General features: G+C 39.3%; 1 protein-coding gene across 10 annotated transcripts in view; it reads right to left on the bottom strand.

The window, feature by feature from the left end:
- Positions 1–22,754, bottom strand: part of LOC140730957 (histone-lysine N-methyltransferase EHMT1-like) — a 188,886-nt gene that overhangs the window by 67,387 nt on the left and 98,745 nt on the right. For 9 of the 10 annotated variants that reach the window (XM_073052060.1, XM_073052063.1, XM_073052065.1 and 6 more), the window contains 6 exons: positions 22,121–22,238; positions 12,138–12,245; positions 11,768–11,913; positions 8,282–8,425; positions 6,942–7,165; positions 4,816–5,004 (listed from right to left, as the gene is read on the bottom strand). In XM_073052060.1, the coding sequence (XP_072908161.1) occupies positions 4,816–5,004; positions 6,942–7,165; positions 8,282–8,425; positions 11,768–11,913; positions 12,138–12,245; positions 22,121–22,238 (929 nt within the window). The remainder of the gene's footprint in view (positions 1–4,815; positions 5,005–6,941; positions 7,166–8,281; positions 8,426–11,767; positions 11,914–12,137; positions 12,246–22,120; positions 22,239–22,754) is intronic. The other variant, XM_073052061.1, reaches the window with a different exon arrangement.

The raw sequence follows: 22,754 nt of genomic DNA, 5'->3' as shown, positions 1-22,754 counted from the left end.
TTTCTCAGGCATTACCGGTTTTCATTCCTAAATCCTTTTTTGATTCTCTTGACTTTATTATATCTACTTATATATGGAAGAATAAGCGTTCTAGATTAAATAAAATTTATCTTCAGAAAGATAAAAAGAATGGAGGATTAGTCTTACCAAACTTCAGATTTTATTATTGGGCAGTTAATATAAGAAATCTTACATTTTGGTTACATTATATAAATTGTGAGGACTGCCCGATGTGGTTTTTTTTAGAAGCTATTTCTGTTAATAAATTCTCTATTATTTCTCTTCTTGGATCCTCACTTCCTTTGTCTATGAGTAAGTTAACTGATAATCTGGTGGTTAAACACACTATGAGGATTTGGATGCAATTCCAAAAATATTTTGGCTCACTGAGATTTTCTCTTTCGAGTCCCATTTTTTACTAATTATTTTTTTAAACCCTCTTATGAGTGATGTGGCTTTTAAAGAATGGGACAGATTAGGTATTAAATGCTTTCAGGACTTGTTTGTAGAGGGAAGTCTTTTTTCGTTTGAACAATTATCAAATAAATATAGTTTACCAAAACGCATTTTTTCGAAATCTACAAATAAGAGATTTTTTTACAGTCTCCAGTAAGTATATTTCCTAAAAGTCCTGATAAGAATCTACTATATGTAATCTTTAATCTGAAACCATTTTATATAATGGATCTATATCTAATATTTATAATATGCTGTTGGGAATGAGAAGTCTTCCTTTAGATAAAATTAAAAATCTTTGGGAACAAGATTTACTGAATTATGTTCAAAGCCTTTGATTTGCTGTTCAAGCACAGATGATGACTAACTATCTTTTTTCTTTTTTTTCTACTAATCAGCTTTGGTCTTGGTAGTGGGTTAGTTTTTTTATATATAATAAAATTATTATTTTTCAATGTTACAAACTAATTGACTTGTTAGAATATAGGGTAAGGAGTCTTTATATGCGATTTAGTTTAATGTATTGGCGTATATATATTTTTTCCTGTACTCTGTATTCTTATATATATAAATTAATAAAAATATTGGAAAGAAAGCATTGCTACAGTATTAAACCATAGCCATTAATGGAACAATGAAAGAACTTTGCTTTAATGGGTAAAATTGAAACATACTGTGTAAAACACATTGAAACAAAGCAGGAAGTTTCTCCTTGAAACACTAAAGAAGTAAAAAAAGTCTTCAATCTGAAATACTAATTTTCTTTCTTATTCCATGGATGCGGCATGTACTAATTGTTTCTATCACTTTTTTGTTTGTTCAAAGTGCAAAGTAAATTATCAAAGTACGTTTGTACAAACCACATTTCCAGAAAAGTTGGGATATTTTCCAAAATGCAATAAAAACATCTGTGATATGTTAATTCACGTGAACCTTTATTTAACTGACATAAGTACAAAGAAATGATTTTCAATAGTTTTACTGACCAACTTAATTGTAATTTGTAAATATACACAAATTTAGAATATGATGGCTGCAACACACTCAACAAAAGTTGGGACAGAGGCATGTTTACCATTGTGTTACATCATCTTTCCTTTTAATACCACTTTTTAATCATTTTGGAACGGAGGATACTAATTGTAGTAGATTTGCAATTGGAAATTTTGTCCGTTCTTGCTTGATATAAGACTTCAGCTGCTCAACAGTCCGTGTTCTCCGTTGTCTGATTCTCCTGTTCATGATGCACCATACACTTTCAATAGGAGATAGATCTGGACTGGCAGCAGGCCAGTCAAGCACACAAAGCCACGCTGTTGTAGCCCGTGCAGAATGTGGTCTGGCATTGTCCTGCTGAAATAAGCATGGACGTCCCGGGAAGAGACATCGCCTTGATGGCAACTTATGTCTCTCTAAAATCCTAATTGACGCCTCAGAGTCAATGGTACCTTCACATACATGCAACTCACCCATGCCATGGGCACTGATGCACCCCCATACCATCACAGATGCTGGCTTTTGTATCTTTTGCTGATAACAATCAGGATGGTCGTTTTCATCTTTGGCACGGAGAACTCAACGCCCGTTTTTTCCGAAAACTAGCCAAAATGTGGACTCATCTGACCACAGCACACAGTTCCACAGTCTTTCGGTCCATCTGAGATGAGCTCAGGCCCAGAGAACTCGCCGGCGTTTCTGCACAGAGTTGATGTATGACTTCCTCCTTATGTAATACAGTTTCAAGTTGCATTTCTGGATGCAGCGATGGACTGTGTTAAGTGACAATGGTTTTCCAAAGTACTCCCGAGCCCAGGTGGCTATAATTGTCACAGTACCATGACGGTTTCTTAGGCAGTGCCGCCTGAGGGCTCAAAGATCACACGCATTCAACAGTGGTTTCCGACCTTGCCCTTTACGCACTGAGATGTCTCTGAATTCTCTGAATCTTTTCACAATATTATGTACTGTAGATGTTGAAAGACCTAAATTCTCTGCAATCTTGCGTTGGGAAATGTTCCTTTTGAACTGACTAACAATTCTCTCACGAACTTTGGCACAAAGGGGTGAGCCACAACCCATCCTTGCTTGCAAAGACTGAGCCTTTGATGGACGCTACTTTTATACCCAGTCATGATACCTCATCTGCTACCAATTAGCCTGCTTAATGTGGAGTCTTCCAAACCGGTGTTACTTGAATATTCTGTGCACATTTCAATCTTATTTTAACTATGTCCCAACTTTTGTTGAGTGTGTTGCAGCCATCAAATTCTAAATTTGTGTATATTTACAAAATACAATTAAGTTGGTCAGTAAAACTATTGAAAATCTTTTCTTTGTACTTCTGTCAGTAAAATAAAGGTTCACGTGATTTAACATATCACAGATTTTTGTTTTTATTGCATTTTGGAAAATACCCCAATTTTTCTGGAAATGGGGCTTGTACATACGTCACCACATACAGCCCTGAGATTTGTTTTCTTGCAGGATTTCAAGACACTGCAGTCATTTTTCATCTTCATTTACTCTGTGAGTTTGATGAGTATTTGCTTGATCAAAACAAAAATCCCACCAAAATCAAAAATACTGAACCCTTGATTAAGTATTTTAGGACTACTGTTTTACTAAAAATCACTTTCCACTTTATGAACCAACTCAAATACTTAAAAAGTTTAAAGCAATTTCAAAATAATTATTAATATCAGATGTGAGAAATATACAACATATCCTAATGCAAGCTGTGCAACCAAGGGAACTCCGATTCCCAAGTTTTAGATTCCTGGACTGCTAACCATGGCTTAAAAGGGACATCCTACTTCATGATATAGATATGGAATTGAGTACAATAACCACTTCCTATTTTTGTGCACCTGTAAGCATTCAGTTCCAAAACAATAATGACACAGCTTTTTTTTCCAGAGTCAGAATCAGGTTTATTATCACCAGCATGTGACGTGAAATTTGTTAACTTTGCAGCAGCAGTTCAAGTAATCATAATATAGAAGAAAAAAATAAAATAGTAATAAATAAATCTTATTCAGTATACATTATATACATATACATATATTGAATAGATTAAAAATCATACAAAAACAGAAATACTCTGTATTTTAAAAAAAAGTGAGGTAGTGTCTAAGGTTTCAATGTCCATTTAGGACTCGGATGGCAGAGGGGAAGAAGCTGCTCCTAAGTCGCTGGGTGTGTGCCTTCAAGGCTTCTGTAACTCCTACGTGATGACAAAAGTGGAAAAAAGGGCACGCCCTGGGTGCTGGAGGTCCTTAATAATGGATGCTGCCTTTCTGAGACACTGCTCCTTGAAGATGTCCTGGGTACTTTGTAGGCCAACACCCAAGATGGAGCTGACTAAATTTACAACCTTCTGCAGCTTCTTTCGGTCCTGTGCTGTAGCCTCTCCATACCAGACAGTAATGCAGTCTGTCAGAATGCTCTCCACGGTACAACTATATAAGTTTTTGAGTATATTTGTTGACATACCAAATCCCTTCAAACTCCAAATAAAATATAGCCACTGTCTTGCCTTCTTTATAACTGCATTGATATGTTGTGACCAGGTTAGACCCTCAGAGATCTTGACACCCAGGAACTTGAAGCTGCTCACTCTCTCCACTTCTGATCCCTCTATGAGGATTGGTATGTGTTCCTTCGTCTTACCCTTCCAGCAGTCCACAATCGGCTCTTCCGTCTTACTGACGCTGAGGGCCAGGTTGTTGCTGCGGCACCACTCCACTAATTGGTATATCTCACTCCTGTACACCCTCTCATCATCACCTGAGATTCTACCAGCAATGGTTGTATCATCAGCAAATTTACAGATGGTATTTGAGCTATGCCTAGCCACAGAGTCATGGGTATATAGAGAGTAGAGGTGTATCAGTGTTGATAGTCAGCGAGGAGATGTTATCACCAATCCGCACAGATTGTGGTGTTCCGGTTAGGAAGTCAAGAATCCAATTGCAGAGGGAGGTACAGAGGCCCAGGTTCTGCAACTTCTCAATCAGGATTGTGGGAATGATGGTATTAAATGCTGAGCTATAGTCGATGCACAGCATCCTGACATAGGTGTTTGTGTTGTCCAGGTGGTCTAAAGCCGTGTGGAGAACCATTGAGATTGCATCTGCTGTCGTCCTATTGTGGTGATAGGCAAATTGTAATGGGTCTGTCTGCTTAATCTCACAGAAATTGTATCCATAGTGTGTCAAGAGAACATAAATATATTAACTTCACTTTAGAACCTTCAGAATTGCTTTTTTTATTTCAGGTCAGTAATTTAGATAATTTTTCTTTAATGTATTGCTTTTAAATTGTAGTTGTATCATTAACACATCCTTTTTGAATGCTTACCTCTCTGTATCAAGAGCAATAAGAATACTTTCCATTGTCTCTTTCCCAGGCGCAGTTGACAGACCTGTAACTGGTAAGATTGCTCCAGATTTCAAAGTAGTGGATGAGCTATATATGTCTGAACTATCAGCCATCTTGGAAACGGCACTTTCAGGCTTATTTTCCATTGACATCCTCATCCGAGCACTGCTGTAAAAAGACAACATTTATACTAACTTGATAAAAATTAATTATGTATTGTACTAAATGGCAATTCTGAAGATCATATTTTTAATAGCCACCGCTTTGAAAGCACCTAGTTCTATAAGTGGACCATGTCAGCTTAAATATGCAAGATGAACATTTACAAATAAAATTCTGAAATTTACCAATAAATATTTTCATTTCAGACTTTCAAAATATTCAGTTACACATCTGTTCCCAAAGAGTAACATGGTTACAGAAAAACCAACAATGTGAAATGAAACAACATGCCATCATTCAACCTTAAACTGGCAATCCAAGTAAACAGCACCAATTTTTTTTTAAATATGAAAGAGAAAAGTAATATATGCAGAGCAAAAAATGCTAAATCACATCATTTCAAGTGCTCTACTACATGAGCAGAACATAAATATGTAAAAGAGAAAATAAATTGTTAAAACTCTATCAAGAAACTTATCTCCAAAGATCATAAATCTTGACAATAACAGAGTCAGTACTTCATGTAAAAAATTTCAACTTAAAGGTGCAATTAACATCAAATCCATTTGCAGATAAACAAATTTAAGTAACTGCCTTATAAGAATATCAATATCTCATTAAATTTTAATCAACAAGAATTTTTAATCATCAAGTCAGAGAATTGTACAGTATGGAAACAGGCCCAACACATCCATACCAAACATTTTAAGCTAGCCCCATTTGCCTGCATTTGGAACATACATCTTTGAGCCTTTTCTATCCATGTATCCATCCAAATGTCTTTTATAGCTTATCTGGCAGCTTGTTCCATATACCCACAACCCTCTATGTGAAAAAGTTACCCCTCAGGCCTCTATTAAACTTTTCCTGTCTTACCATAAAGCTAGGCCCTCTCATTGTATATACCCCTACTCTGGGTAAAAAACCTAAACGTTCACCCTATTGATGTTCCTCGTGTTTTTTAAAATGTCTATAAGGTCACCCCACAGCCTCCGATGCCCCAGAGAAAACAGCCCCAGTTTATCCAGTCTCTCCTTATAATTCAAACCCTCCAGTCCCACTAACAATTCTGTGAATCTTTTCTGCATCCACTGCAGCTTAATGTCATTTTTAATGATCAGAACTACACACAATGCAAGAGTGATCTACTTGGAAATTTTTATGCATGCTAACATACTGTAGGTGCAGGAAACCTGGAATAAAAGCTGAAAATGCTGGGAGTAATCTGTAGGTCAAGCAACATCTATCAGGAAAGAAAGTGTTAATCCTTCACAACTAATGAAAGACCGGAAGGATTAGTTATAAATATTGAGTATTTTCAGCTTTTATTTCATATTTTATAACAGCAGCAGTATTTTTGTTCTTGGGTAATAATTTCCACAACCTTTGTACATTTTTTTTTGAACTTATTGCCCATTTCCAATTTCTTTGGAAAGCAATTTCAAGTGCAATTCAGAAGGGCCAAAGGCCAGGTGACACACCAACAATGGATCCTTTTTCCTGGAAGGACATTAGTTAAACCAGGTGCATGTTCACAACAATCCAACAGAATCACGGCTATCTTCAATGAAATTAGCTTCTTAAACACAGAAATAATTCACCTTAATTTAAACTTCCTAGCTACCTAAATGGGATTTGAATTCATGTCACAAAATCAATAGTCCAAGCTACTAGATAGCTATACAGTAACATCTAGTTAGACATCTAACTTAAAAAAAAGATATCATAAAAACATTGAAGTTAACAATTTTAACAAAGTCAAAAACACATTAATAAAAAAATTATTTCTACTCCGTATTCAGATTCAAATTTGACATACCGTTATGTGATGTTCATAGTCACTCAAGTAATTAATGACCTGTCAAGTAGTTAGATTCTAAATGTTGACAATTATTTTCAACAAGAGTGCTTATCAGCTCACTAAAGGAGACTCAGAGACTCACCTTGCTGTTGTAGTGTCTGCTTTTCCATTTATAGCAATCATCTTCTCCTGTGTTGGAAGAGGTACCATAGAAGTAGTGTCTGCTTTTGCTATCGTCACTTCTTTTGCTTGAGCAGTATCCTCACCACAGTGTGGGCAGAAAGATAAGCCATTTATACATGATGCACAGTTTTTGTGAAAACGGTGGGAAATGGTACTATCAGGCTGGCATTCCATGAACGTCCCCTGGAAAAGGCACCTTATTTTATTACATACCTTTACGAACATACAATAAATTGAGCATAATTGTATTATTTTTTCAAAATCTTCTAGCATGACGAGTGAGTGAAGGAGCTAATATCAGCATCTTCCCAAACTCTTCAATAAATTTAATGATAGTACTGGCCAGCTTTTCTGAATGTTCATAATTTTTCACTTGCAAGAGATCAAGTCTACCTAACTAACCCTAGTTGAAATAAAGAAATTGACTACAGGAATCCTTAGTTTTAAACCCAAGTTTAACTTATACCATGTAAGTAGTAGCTTTATTACCCTACTGAACTTCTAGTAAATCATCCAGTCTAAACAATTATTGGAGATGAAACACTAATGGACTTGCAATAAAGGACTATACAACTATACAACAACATACGCAAAGTTGTTTTCTAAGGATGATTGATAATGCAATGTAATGTCATGCCCACAATCAGTTATACGGAAATAACTAATTAAAAAAAGGATCAAAATTGTCGCATCTCAATCTAATCCTTCAACAATGTTTGTCTCTGATTACTTTTAATGCATCCAAGAGGCATGCCCCCAGTTATAAAACACCGCACTCTTCAACTTACAAAGAAATTAAATTCCTAAGAACAAAAATGAAGAGCTACATCTCCAAATAACATACGTGCAATGCGTAAAGGGATTTTACAAATGACAGCAAGTTAAATCTAAATAGCCCTGCCACAGCTATCAAAAAGGCAGCCTTTTAGTTTGAAGTCTCATGTGTCATCTGGTGGACAATCTAGGCACAGAGTGCCTAGAATTGGAACCAGGCTATCTTCTTTCCTTTATTTGGAAATGAAGCAGCAAGCTAACTCTAAATATTCTATTATTCAGAGACATTCAGCTATTTAAAAATAAATAATATTTACATGCTTGCTGCCATTTATGAGCATGCAGGCAGCCTCGTGGCTTTCAAGGTAGCCTGCTCTAAGAAAAAGATAATAATGTTTCACACATCACAAGATACCATTTCAAATTTTGTCCAATATTAAATACATAAGTTGAATTTTAAATCAATGAGAAAATATTTTTGATGTGATATTTGTACTTAAATGCTTTGATGCTTTCTATACTTACAGCGGTGCAGAAATATCCACATCCTGGGCAACACTGATGCTTAACCATCCGGGATCTATGGTCCTCACATAACACCATTAGTTGCACCTTATTGGAAGGTCGCATCAACTCTTGCTTAATCACTGTGTTAATGCAGCTACTTAACTGGAAGAAACAATTATGCAATCAGCTTCTTATTTACAGAGTTATGTTCTAAACTATTATCACTGAATTATTTTTAAAATCAACAACAAAGCATTGAATTACTACCATCAGGAAGTACAGGAGCTTAAAAACCCACACTCAGCATTTTAGGAACAGGTTCTTCCATGATACCATGAACACTACTTTGCTATTTCTCCTTTGCACCTTTTTTTTATAACTTACAGTAATTTTTTGTGTCTTGCACTGCACCACTGCCGCAAAACAAGAAATTTCATGACGCATACATGAGAAAACCTGCAGATATTGGAAATCCAAGCAGCACACAGAAAATGCTGGAGGAACTCAGCAAGCCAGGAAGCATCTATGAAAAAGAGTATAGTCCATGTTTCCAGCTGAGACCCTTCATCAGGACTGAAGAAAAAAGATGAGGAGTCAAGAGTCAGAAGGTGTGGGGAAGAGGAAGAAACAAGAGGTGATTAGCGAAACCGGGAAGGGAGAGAAGTGAAGAAAGAACTGGGAAGTTTGATTGGTGAAAGAGACACAGGGCTGGAGAAGGGGGAATATAATAGAAGAGTACAGAAGGCCATAAAAGAAAGGGGGAGGAACATCAGAGGGAGGTGATTGGCAGGTAAGGAGGAAAGGAAAAAGCAAATGGGGAATGATGAGGTGAGGGGAGGAGTGTGGGGGTAGGGCATTACTGGAAGTTAAAGAAATCAATGTCCATGTCATCAGGTTGGAGGCTACCCAGACGGAATATAAGGTGTTGTTCCTCCAGCCTGAGTGTGGCCTCATTACAACAGAAGAGGTGGCCATGCACTGACATGTTGGAATGGGAATGGAAAGTGGAATTAAAATGGGTGGGAGTACCCGCTTTTTCTGTCGTGGAGCGTAGGTGCTCAGCAAAGCAGTACTCAGCAATCTACGTTGGGTCTCACTGATATACAGAACGTCACATTGAGAGCACCAAATACAGTAGATGACCCCAAAAGACTCACAGGTAAAGTGTTGCCTCACCTGAAAGGAATGTTTGAGACCCTGAATGGTAGTGAGGAAGGAGGTTGTAGGGGTAGGTGTAGCACTTGCTCACTTGCAAGGATAAATGCCAGGAGGGAGATCAGTGCAGAGGGATGAATCGACAAAAGAGTCACAGAGGGAGCAATCCCTGTGGAAAGCATAAAGTGTGGAGGGGGGTGGGGGGAGAGATGTATTTGGTTGTGGGATCCTGTTGGAGATGCTGGAGGTTATGGAGAATTGTGTTGGACGTGGAGAATTGTAGTGGAGTGGTAGGTGAGGACAAAAGGAACCCTATCCCTGCTAGGATGGCAGGAGGATGGGGTGAGGGAAGAGTTGGTGGTGGAGGAATATTGCTCTGATATGAAAAGCCTCACCCTGAGAACAGATGCAGTGGAGACGGAGGAATTGAGAGAAGGGATGGCATTTTTACAATTAACAGAGTGGGAAGAGGTATAGTTCAGGCATCTTTCGAATTAATCATCTGACTGAGGAACTTCAACCCTCTCAGGCAGGAACAAAGAACTCCAAAGCATCATTCTGAAAAAGAGCTTGAGGCACAGTAGGTAAATGCAATTTGTCTCAACCAAGTTGTCTCACACTGTCTCAACCAAGTCTGACCATCAACTACTCAGAATCAGATTTACTATCTCTACCGTGTATGTCATTAAATTTGTTGCTTTGCAGCAACAATCAGTGCAAAGAAACAAATTATAAATTACAAGTAAATACAGTGGTGCTAGAGAGTTCATGAACCCTGCAGAATTTTCTATATTTCTGCAAATGATCTAAAATGTGATCAGATCTTCATGCAAGTCCTAAAACTAGATAGAGAACCCGAGTAAATAAATAACATCAAAACATTATGTCTGCTCATTTATTTACAGAGAAAAATTATACATTTATTTCCTGAAAAAAGTTCCTTTAGAAACTGGTGTGACCCCCTCGTACAGTAACAACTTCAACCAAACATGCCCAGTAACTGTTGAAAAATCCTGCACATAGGCTCGGAGGAATTTTAGGCCATTCCTGCATACAAAACTGTTTCAACTCTGGGATGCTGGTGGGCTTCCTTGCATGAACTGCTTGCTTCAGATCCTTCCACAAAATTTCTATCAGATTAAAGTCAGGACTTTGACTTGGCCATTCCAAAACATGAAGCTTTTTCTTTTTAAACCATTCTGCTGTTGATTTAGTCGTCTTTCAAATCATTGTCTTGTTGCATTATCCGACTTCTATTAAGCTTCAAGTGACAGACTGCTACCCTGACATGCCTTGATACAATTTTCTATTCATTGCTCCCTCAACGATTGCAAGCTGTCCAGACCCTGAGGCAGCAAAGCTCCCCAAACCACGATGCTCCTTCCACCATGCTTCAGTTAGGTTGAGGTTTTGGGGTTGGTGTGCCGTGTCCTTTTTCCTCCAAACATAGCAATGTGCATTTCTGCCAAGAAGTTCAATTTTTGACTCATCTGTCCACAGAACACTGTCCCAGAAGTGTTGTGGAATATCCAGGTGGTCTTTTGCAAACTTGAGATGTGCAGCAATGATTTTTTTTGGAAAATAGTGGTTTCCTCTGTGCTGTCCTTCCACAAACACCGTTCTTGTTCAGTGTAGTTCTTGAACAGAGACTTTAGCAAGTTCTAGAGATTTCTGCAGGTTTCTTGCTGTTACCCTTGGGTCGTATTTTACCTACTTCAGCATTGCACGTTGTGCTCTTAGTGTGATTTTTGCAGGATGTCCACTTCTAGGAAGAGTAGCAACAGTACTGAGTTTCCTCCAATTTGTGACAATTTCTCTTACTGTGGACTGATGAACTCTCAGGCCTTTAGAAATGCTTTTGTAGCCTTTTCCACAGCTTCATGCATCTCCACAATTCTTCTTCTAAGGTCCTTTGCAAGCTGTTTTGATTGAGGCATAAACAGCTATTTCCTGAGAATGGCAGACTCTGTCTGTAACCTGACTTCGTGTCTTTTCTTTTTAAATAGGGCAGGGCACCTCTACAACCTATGCCTCTAATCTCATCTCATTGATTGGGATGCCTGACTCCAAATAGCTTTTATAGAAGGCATTACCCCAGAGGTTCATATACATGTAATATTGGATTATTTTTCTCAATAAATAAATAAGTATATTGCCTTTTGTGTTATTTAGTTAATTTGGTTCCTTTTATCTGATTGGGTTTCTAAAAAAGCTAATTTTCATGCAATTTCACTATTAAGAATTAGTTTTCTAGCATAATTAACTACGCAATCCAGTCCTAACAATGTATCCACTAACTGATACCTGCCCAATTAATTACTTTGTCAAACTTAAGCAAGAGCTCCTTACCTCTTCATCTATATTCTCAGTGGCCATACATTTATTATTAGCCAGTTTAACTATCTCTCGGCTTTTTGGTGTTTCCATCCGACAGCTACAAAGCGGTAACTCCTGCAGTTTATCTAATTCCACTGAGTCAGAGCTTTGAGAAATACCTACATTGAAATAGCAAAATTCAAAATTAACTTTTATTATTACATAAAATATTGTCAAAAGTACTCATACAGATCATGCAAAACCTCAAATGGACTAATCCTTTAAATCAAATACAAGTCCAAAATGTTTCCACCCAACAACAAATAATTATTTTATCCAAGTTGCACATTCAGAAATAAGTTCCTGTATACAAGTATTCTTAAGTTCACCATATCATCTTTACCTGTAGACTGTGAAGAAAACAGACCACCTGTAGGCAGATCCAATGAGTCAAGGGGAACCTCGGTATACTCATTATTATCTGTCAAAGTTTGGGTCTCTGTGTCAGCACCTGTAATTAATTAAATTTACATTGAGAAGTTTATGAAAAGTCACACAATAGCCTGAACACAGATTGATTCAGAAAGACATTTGTCTTTGACGAATTATAAACCATTTTCTCCATGGTTTTTACTGGCTAAAGAATTCTGAACCTTCTGGTGAGGACAGGATATCAGGATTAAATAATCTAATATTTGGTGGCTGTGTTCAAACTTTGGTGGCAGAGTATCCTACATTAAACATTGCTGGAATGGACAGCAGACATATAGTTTCTCCCATATGCTGAATTGATATCCACTGATCTGCACACTGACAAGGTCATCCCCAAGTTCCACCTCAAACATTTTTCAAGCAAAATCTTTTCCCAAAAGTAGGAAAACCAAAAACAAAATGGCAGTTTTAAATTGAGATAGGAGCTTAATTTCTCACATTTCTTTTTTTTTTTTACACAGAGGAGATGATATCTGGAATGTGCTGTTGAGGAAAGGGTTGAAATGGAATTCAGATTAGTTTATTATTGTCATGTACTGAGATATAATGAAAAACTTGTCCTTACATAGTGTATTAGAGGTGGAGCAAGATAAAATAACACAATGCAGAACTAAATGAAACAGCTAAGGAGAAACTGCAGTGCTGGTTAAGTAATAAGGTATAAGATCATAATGAGGTAGATTCTCAAGTTGCATCTATCTTATTATACATGGGAATGATTTAATAGTCTTATAACAGTAGGGTAGAAGTTGTCCTTCAACCTCGTGGTCTGCGCTTTCAGGATTTGTATCTTCTGTCTGATCGAAGGTGGAAAAGAGAATGCTGGGGTGGGTAGGGGTCTTTAATTACACTGGCTTCTTCACAGTCAGCGAGAAATAAAGACAGAGTCCATGGATAGAAGTCTGATTTCAGTGATGTGCTGTGTCCACAACTCTCTGCAGATTCTTGCAGTCACAGGCGGAGAAGTTGCCAAACCAAGCCATTATGTATCCAGGTAAAATGTGCTCTATAAAGCATCAATAAAAATTGGCAAGGATCAACAGGAACATCAGCAGTAATAGAATCAGATTCAACTACTGTGTTTAACAGATAATTAGATGGACAAGACATGGAAGGATATGGTCCTAATGTGGGCAGTCTTTTCTTTCTCTCTCTCTCTCTCACTCTCACACACACACACTTTAAATGCATACACTCTAGTATTGGACATTTCAACATGGAGGAAAAAGGTATCAATTTATCTATATCAATACCTCTCACAATCTTATAAACTTCTATTAAGTCTCGCCTCAGCCTCTGATACCCCAGAGGAAACCCATATCTGTCCTTGCAATACATACCCACAAATCCAGGCAGCATCCTGGTGAACTTCAGCATCTCGCCTATAATTGGGCAATCAGAATTGAACCGAAGTTTTATCAAACGAAAACATAACTTCCTTACTCTTGAATACTCTTGAACACAGTATCCTGACTTATAAAGGCAACATACAGTGGCATGCAAAAGTTTGGGCACCCCGGTCAAAATTGCTGTTATTGTGAATAGCTAAGCGAGTAAAAGATGACCTGATTTCCAAAACGCATAAAGTTAAAGATGACACATTTCTTCAATATTTTAAAGCAAGATTACTTTTTGTATTTCCATCTTTTACAGTTTCAAAATAACAAAAAAGGAAAAGGGGCTGGAACAAAAGTTTGGGCACCATGCATGGTCAGTACTTAGTAACATCCCCTTTGGCAAGTATCACAGTTTGTAAACGCTTTCTGTCGCCAGCTAAGTCTTTCAATTCTTGTTTGGGAGATTTTCGCCCATTCTTCCTTGCAAAAGGCTTCCAGTTCTGTGAAATTCTTGGACATCTTGCATGCACTGCTCTTTTGAGGTCCATCCACGGATTTTCCATGATGTTTAGGTCACGGGACTGTGAGGGCCATGGCAAAACCTTCAGCTTGTGCCTCTTGAGGAAGTACATTGTGGATTTTGAGGTGTGTTTAGGATCATTATCCTGTTGTAGAAGCATCCTCTTTTCATCTTCAGCTTTTTCTTTTTACAGACGGTGTGATGTTTGCTCCCAGAATTTGCTGGTGTTTCACTGAATTCTTTCTTCCCTCTACCAATGAAATGTTTCCCATGCCACTGGCTGCAACACAAGCTCAAAGCACGATCGATCCACCCCCGTGCTTAACAGATGGAGAGGTGTTCTTTTCATGAAATTCTGCACCCTTTTTTCTCCAAACATACCTTTGCTCATTGCACCCAAAAAGTTCTATTTTAAATTCATCAGTCCACAGGACTTGTTTCCAAAATGCATCAGGCTTGTTTAGATGTTCCTTTGTAAACTTTTGACGCTGAATTTTGTGGTGAGGATGCAGGAAAGGTTTTCTTTTGATGACTCTTCCATGAAGGTCATATTTGTTCAGGTACCGCTGTACAGTAGAACAGTGCACCACCACTCCAGAGTCTGCTAAAACTTCCTGAAGGTCTTTTGCAGTCAAATGGGGGTTTTGATTTGCCTCCCTAGCAATCCTACGAGCAGTTCTCTCAGAAAGTTTTCTTGGTTTTCCAAACCTCAATTTGACCTCCACCGTTCTTGTTAACTGCCATTTCTTAATTACATTACGAACTGAGGAAACGGCTACCTGAAAATGCTTTGCTATCTTCTCATAGCCTTCTCCTGCTTTGTGGGCATCGTTTATTTTCATTTTCAGAGTGCTAGGCAGCTGCTTAGAGGAGCTGATTGTTGGGACAAGGTTTGAGGAGCTTAAAATGTTGAAAAAAATGTTTCATCTTTAACTTTATGACTTTTGGAGATCAGTTCATCTTCTACTCACTTAACTATTCATAGTAACAGAAATATTGACTAGGGGTGCCCAAACTTTTGCATGGCACTGTAGTATTTATCACCCCATCAGCCTTTGCAGTCACTTTTAGGGAGATATTGAGTTGGACTCAGCATCTCTCCATAAATCAACAATATTAATGATGCTATATTAACTGTGTACTGTCCCTTTAGATTCAATCTCCTAAAGTACAACACCTCACACAAGGCCAGATCAAACTCCATCTGCCATTTCTCTGCCCATATCTACAAATGATCGAGTACCTACCATATCCACTGGCAACCTTCTGCATGATCTATTTTTGTATTCATGGGCAAAGTTACAAACCCACTCTGATGTTATTGATTTATTTATATAAAAATACAATACAGCTCTATCCTCATTGATAACCTTGGTCACCTCATGGAAATAATCAAGTTAGTAAGCCATGACCTACCTTACTAAAAGCCATGCTATCTGTCCCTAATGTTGAGTTCTGTTCATTTATTCTATATAAATACTTAGTAGGCATGTGTACTTTCCCTGTTACGCGTGTGTGTGCTGAAGGAAGAGGGGGAATTGCAGGATGAAAACGTGGCAGCTCTCATATATTGAACCGAAACATTGAAAGTTGTTTAAACAGAAGAAAAACATGTCTTTGTTGGTTGGCAGTTTACAGTGGTGGCACAGGATATTTTACAATTAAAGGAAACCACCAGTATTTGACGAGAGCAAGCCTTATGAAAGCTGGAAATATAAAACTGGAACATGGACTCGTTACGGAACTACAGAAGAAGCAAGCAAGTCTTGGCTGTTGTGTTGGTGCTTTTGGGAAAAATGAGACAGATTACCATGGGAATTTCGGTGAAAGATTTGAACAAAGATGACTGTATGAATATGCTAATAAATACGCTTGAGTTTTCTTTTTGAAGGAAGGATTGAACGTACGAGGCATATTCAGACTTTGACAAAAGTTAGAGACAATTCTAAAAATATGGCTGATTATACTGTTGATTTTTTTTTTAATGTAGTCGCATGCATTAATACAAAATGGAACTACCTGGCACTGCTATTAGCTTTTAAATTGTTGGATACTCCATGTCTAGACATAAAGGACAGACAGGTACCATTAACTGCATGTACGGAATTTACATTTGCATCTATGCAAATATTTGCAGCAATGAAGAGGATTTTTGCAGAAAAGGCAACTAAGACAACAGTCGGAATTAGTTTGAGTCAGGAAACGGCATACTTCACTGAGCAGAAAGAAGAGTATAGAAAGTGTAGATCCCAGAGTGACCAGACAGGGTACCATTACCTGGCACAAATCCAATAAACAAGTACAGTAGGAGATCAGAATGTGCGGTATGTCAAAGTATTTACCACTGGGCGAAAAGCTGTCTGCACAGAACCAAACAAGCTAGGCTAACTGAAAAATATAACAAAACTGAAAATGTAGAACAGTACCATATCACATTGCTTGTGAAGAAATCACTTAGTAATGCAGAGACATCTGAGGCGGAGATTTTGATGATAGAATCTGTAAGATCTGCTGTTATTGATATAGCATGCACACACACACAGTGTGTGGAGAAAAATGGTCTGGAAGCTATGTAAGTGAACAAAACCAGAATGAAGTGAAGAAACTGGTGAACACAGATGCCCTAGTAACAAAAGAGGTGTTGTTTGAATCAGCAAAACAGTATGAAATCAGACATTGGAGAAATAATGGAGTGTTTGAGGAAGCCAGAAACATTGGCCAAAAGACAGTGTCTACTAGATGGGTGCACACCCTGAAAGAAACTCAGGCAGGAATTATACCAGAATCACTCCTGGTGACTAGAAGTTTTGAGGAACTGAACATAAAAGAACTCCAAAAAGACTCAACAACATGTGCATCAGAGTCTCTCCGACTACTTCTCAGAGATACGTCAAGAGCACTGGCAACCCCATTGCATGGACATAAAATCCGCAATCTTACAAGGAATGGAGCTGATACATGACATTTACATTAAAACCCATCTGAAGCCATAAGCGAAAGAACCATGTGGAAACTCAAAAAGTCTGTGGAGGATCTATCAGATGCATCACTCTGCTAGCATAAAGGTCAAGAAAATTATGTTGGAAACAGGTGGGAAGATGTCTCGAGTGGATCCAGCTGTCTTTTTTTACTGGCAAGATTCAGGATATCATGTGATTGGAGTACTTACCTGTCACATAGATGACTTCATGAGGGGAGGATTACAACCCTTTGCTACAACATTATCCCTCAGCTAAAGTCAGCTTTTCAGGTTGGGCATGAGGAAAATGACAGATTTTGCTCTGTAGGGATAAACACCCTTGCTGTTGACAGTACAGTACAATGGCACCAAGAAAACTACATCAGGAATTTTCAGACAATCCACATGGAATCCTCACATGCCACAAAACAAGATGCACCCCTCCGTGAAGCTGAAGCTGAGCAACTTGGGTCACAGATGTGTCAGATTATTTGGGTGGTAAGACTGAGCAGACCTGACATCATGTTTGAAGCCTGCAACTTGACATCCAGTGCAAAATCCAGATTCCCTTGATTCATTACAAGATTTAGTGTAGTCTGCTCACTTGTTGGTTCTGTAACAGTTTGATGCAGAAACCACCCAAAGGCTACTCCAGAAACTATCAGTCTTGAGACAAGCCAGTCCAGTTTCTCCAAATCTATGAGAACTAAAAAAATCCACCAAAACCAATCTGCAATTATCTTCAAATATTTATATATGTTACCAATTCACGGTTGCCATTAAGGCACTCACATTGTTGTTCCACTGGTTTTAATGCTTTCTAAGTTTCAGTTCCAAAAGATGTCTCCAGTGCTTGTTAGGCACTCATCAGTGGAAGTGATCTAATAATTAATAATTATGGTTCACTTCTCCACTGTACTTTCTCATCTTTCCAAAAATCTTGATCATCTGATATATTTAGCTCTAAGTCCAAAACATTTTCTTTAATGCTTTAACAATGCTTATAACGCCATGCCTTCCAAAATGAATTTGCATAATGATTATATGAGAGATGTGTTATGTCACAAAGTTGCACTTTGGCAAAATGTCATTGCACTGATGCAAATTGTCCATAGGTCTTCAGGGATGCCTAGTTTTCTGCTAAATGAGAGATTCAAAATCGCTACAGGTGAACTGGAGAGGTAAAGGTAATGTGTATTTCCTATGTCTGGATACCTACATCACTTGGTGCGAGCTCAGCAAGCCACTTACATTCTTCAACCACAGCAAATGCAGGATCAACAATCTACAGGAAGAACTCAGTGGGTTTAGCAGCATCTATGGCAGGAAGTGAACTGTTGGTGTCAAAGCCTCTAATCAGGATTAATGCAATATTTCAACCTAAATTGTCAACAGTGGAAGGAAGTGAGAGCACCCAGAGGAAATCATATAGCCACAAGAGAACTGTGCAAACTCCACACAGACTGCACCCAAGGCCAGTACTGAAACCAGTCACTGCAGCTGTGAGACAGCAGATTCACTGCCTATACCACTGCATCGGTCCAATTACAATCGATTTGAACTGTTTATCTAAGATAGCCTCTGACTATCAGTTCTGGAAACTGACCCACCTGGTTCGCCCATGCTTGTCAGGATATGAAGACTAGTGTGTGATTTTTTAAGCTTTAGCCTATACATGACTCCAGTTTAACAGTTTAACTCTTAACCGCCTTGTGAAAAGAACAAAACACTCAAATATATAAAATAATTACAATCAGTTTATTTAGTTGGCAGCTTGGTTCACTGGTAGAGTTCTTAATCTCCAGGTCCATTGGTTGTGATTCACATCTGCTCTACAAATAGGCATAATTGTCTGGCCAGGCACTTACATTTACATTATATTGTTACATTCTGTGACAGAACATTAACAACTCTATGTGACAGAACATATTGTTATGTTCTGCAAATAACAAATTTTGCATGAGGTTAAAGTGAAGAACTGTTTGTAATATCTAGTGGATTACTAAGGTTCAAGGCAGAAAAGGAAATCCTTAGCAAAATATGTCTTTCAAACACTACCATTAAGTAGAGACATTTTAATTGGCAATTATTAGAACTTACTACATAGAAACACAGAAAACCTACAGCACAATACAGGCTCTTCAGCCCACAATGTTATGCCGAACATGTACTTATTTTGGAATTACCTAGAGTTACCCATAGCCCTCTATTTTTCTAAGCTCCATGTACCTATCCAGGAATCTCTTAAAAGACCCTATCATATCCACCTCCATCGCCGGCAGCCCATTCCATGCACTCATCACTCTCCGCATAAAAAACTTACTGTTGGCATCCCTTCTGTACCCACTTCCAAGCACCTTAAAACTGCCCTCTCGTGTTAGCCATTTCAGCCCTGGGAAAAAGCCTCTGACTATCCACACGATAGTCATCATCTTATACACCTCTATCAGGTCACCTCTCATGGTCTGCCGCTCCAAGGAGAAAAGGCTGAGTCCACTCAACCTATTTTCATAAGGCATGCTCCCCAATCCAGGCAACATCCCTGTAAATCTCCTCTGCACCCTTTCTATAGTTTCCACATCCTTCCTGTAGTGAGGTGACCAGAACTGAGCACAGTACTCCAAGTGAAGCCTGACCAGGTTCCTATATAGTTGTAACATTACCTCTTGGCTCTTAAACTCAATCCCACGGTTGATGAAGGCCAATGCACTGTATGCCCTCTTAGCCACAGAGTTAACCTGTGTAGCAGCTTTGAGTGTCCTATGGACTCGGACCCCCAGGTCCCTCTGATCCTCCACACTGTCAAGAGCCTTACTTTAACATTGAGGCATCCGCTAGTCTCGCGAGACCATGGAACTGCGCCTGGAAAGTCTTGCTTCAGTCTGTGTTGGTTGAACAGCGTCTGTTGTGGCTGCAACCTTGGTGTGCATCATCAGCTTTCCGTTCTCCCAGACTCTCTTTGTCAGGCCTGGCAAATGTTGAGGCTGCTCGTACGATCCGTCTGCTGATCTCGGGGTCTAGGGAGAGACTGTCCATGACGGTGGAGCCAAGGTATGTAAACTCAAACTACCTCCAACTCATAGTTGTTGATGGTAATGGCTGAGGGGTGCAGAATGCCTTGGCCCAACACGTTGGTCTTCTTCAGACTGATGGTCAAGCTGAAGTCCTGGCATGCTCCTGAGAAGCTGTCCATGAGGCGTTACAGTTGCTTTTCAGAGTGTGCTGACAGTGCCAAATCATCTGCAAACGACACGTCCCTGATGAGACTTCTCGAACCTTGGTTTTCGCCCACAGCCAGGACAGACTGAACAGCCTCCTGTCCAATCTGGTGTGGAGGTAGACACCATCAGTTGATGTTCCAAAGGCGTGCTTCAGCATGATTATGAAGAAGATGCCAAAAAGGGTGGGGGCAAGCACATAGCCCTGCTTCACACCGCTGTGGATGTTGAAGGCCTCCAAAGAAGAGCCATCAAACTGAACGACGCCCTTCATGTCTGTGTGAAATGACTGAACTATCCTGAGGAGCCTCAGGGGACAACCAATCCTGGCAAGGATTTTGAACAGGCCGTCTCTGCTCACAAGGTCAAAGGCCTTCATTAGGTCAATGAAAGCAACATAGAGTGGTTCTCTTTGCTCTCTGCATTTCTCTTGTAGCTGTCGAAGGAAGAAGATCAATGTGGAGCGTTATAACCTGAAACTGCACTGAGACTCGGGATATAGCCTTTCAACTATTTTCTGCAGTCTGTTCAGGACCATGCGGGTGAATACCTTCCCAACAATGCTCAGCAAGGAGATTCCCCTGTAGCTGTTACAGTCGCTTCTGTCCCCTTTGTTCTTATATAGGGTGACAATTTTGCAGTCTCTCATGTCTTGCGGCACTGCTCCCTCTATCCAGCACTGGCACAGTAGTTCGTGCAGATGGTTTAGCAAGACGCCATTTGTGCACTTAATGGCCTCTGGTGGAATGCCATCCAATCTTGGTGCCTTCCCAGTGGGCAGGCTGTCGTCCCCGTGCCGAAGAAGTCTTCAGTGTCCTGCCTAAATGACTACCGTCCCGTTGCACTTACATCCATCATCATGAAGTGTTTCGAGAGGCTCGTCATGAGGCATATCAAGACCCTGCTGCCCCCTTCACTGGACCCCCTGCAGTTTGCGTACCGTCCCAACCGCTCAACAGAAGATGCCATTGCCACCACCCTCCACCTGGCCCTAACCCACCTGGACAAAAAAGACACATACATTCGGATGCTGTTCATAGACTTTAGTTCAGCATTCAACACAATCATCCCTCAGAAACTGCTTGGAAAGCTGAGCCTACTGGGCCTGAACATCTCCCTCTGCAACTGGATCCTAGACTTCCTGACTGGGAGACCTCAGTCAGTCCGGATCGGGAGCAGCATCTCCAACACCATCACACTGAGCACGGGAGCTCCCCAGGGTTGCGTGCTCAGTCCACTGCTGTTCACTCTGCTGACCCACGACTGTGCTGCAACACACAGCTCGAACCATATCATCAAGTTCGCCGATGACACCACCGTGGTGGGTCTCATCAGCAAGAACGACGAGTCAGCTTACAGAGAGGAGGTGCAGTGGCTAACGAACTGGTGCAGAGCCAACAACCTGTCTCTTAATGTGAACAAAAGAAATAGTTGTTGACTTCAGGAGGGCACGGAGCAACCACTCCCCGCTGAACATCGACGGCTCCTCAGCAGAGATCGTAAAGAGCACCAAATTTCTTGGTGTTCATCCCCACAGACAGCTGTGGAAGACAAGTCATTGAGTATATTTAAAGTGGAGGTTCATAAGTTCTTGATTAGTCAGGGAGTCAAAGGTTACATGGAGGCAGTAGGAGAATGTGGTTGAGAGGGATATTAAATCAGCCATTATGGAACAGCAGAGTAGACTTGATGGGCCAAGTAGCCTAATTCTAATCCTATGTTTTATCATCTTATATCAGCAAGGTAATTCACACATTAGTCTATATTAGACTTTAACTATATTGAAGTTGTAACTACAGTGGCCTCAATGTGTAGTAGGCAACTGTTTCCAAGCATGATATCCAAGATGATTTTTTTTACCTGCATTATTATTTGGTTTTGGTCGATTTTTCCGCCTTCGTTTCCTGGTTGGCTTAATCCAAGGGCTGTCATTCTTCCCTTTCTTCTTCCATTTCCTTTTCAAACTAGATTCAGAACTCTGAATGGTAAAGAAAAGCAGTTACAAAATTATTTGCTACAGTGAATTAAACCACCCTTTGAACCACCCTTCCATGGGTAACATTTCAATTTCAATAAAAATACTACTCAATTTCTGATTTAGAACCAAAACAATTAAACTTACGTTTGCTACTTTTTTTCAAAAAGACAATTATACAGAGAGAAACTATAAATTTAGCTTCACTAAGATTAGCAAATACGACAAGTTTCCTATAAAACTTTGAACCCAAAGGCCATGCAGGCACCAAATAACAAAGGACTTGGAACTTTGAGACAGATCCTCAATATTACATTCAGATTTATTTATCCACATGGACACAAACCTACAATGAAATTACCATCCAACATACTCTAGGATGTGCTAGAGGTAGTGTGCAAGTGTCACCACACATTCCAGCACTCACAACGTTTAGCAAAATATCTCTAGCAGCAGCAACAAAACAGTCCTGATGAAAAGTCTCCGTCCAAAATCTCAACTATTTATTCCCCTCCACAG

This window comes from Hemitrygon akajei, chromosome 7 (genome assembly GCF_048418815.1).
Source record: "Hemitrygon akajei chromosome 7, sHemAka1.3, whole genome shotgun sequence".
NCBI lineage: Eukaryota > Metazoa > Chordata > Chondrichthyes > Myliobatiformes > Dasyatidae > Hemitrygon > Hemitrygon akajei.
The sequence above is the reverse complement of the archived record's forward strand: the minus strand, read 5'-3'. Positions and strand labels throughout refer to the sequence as shown.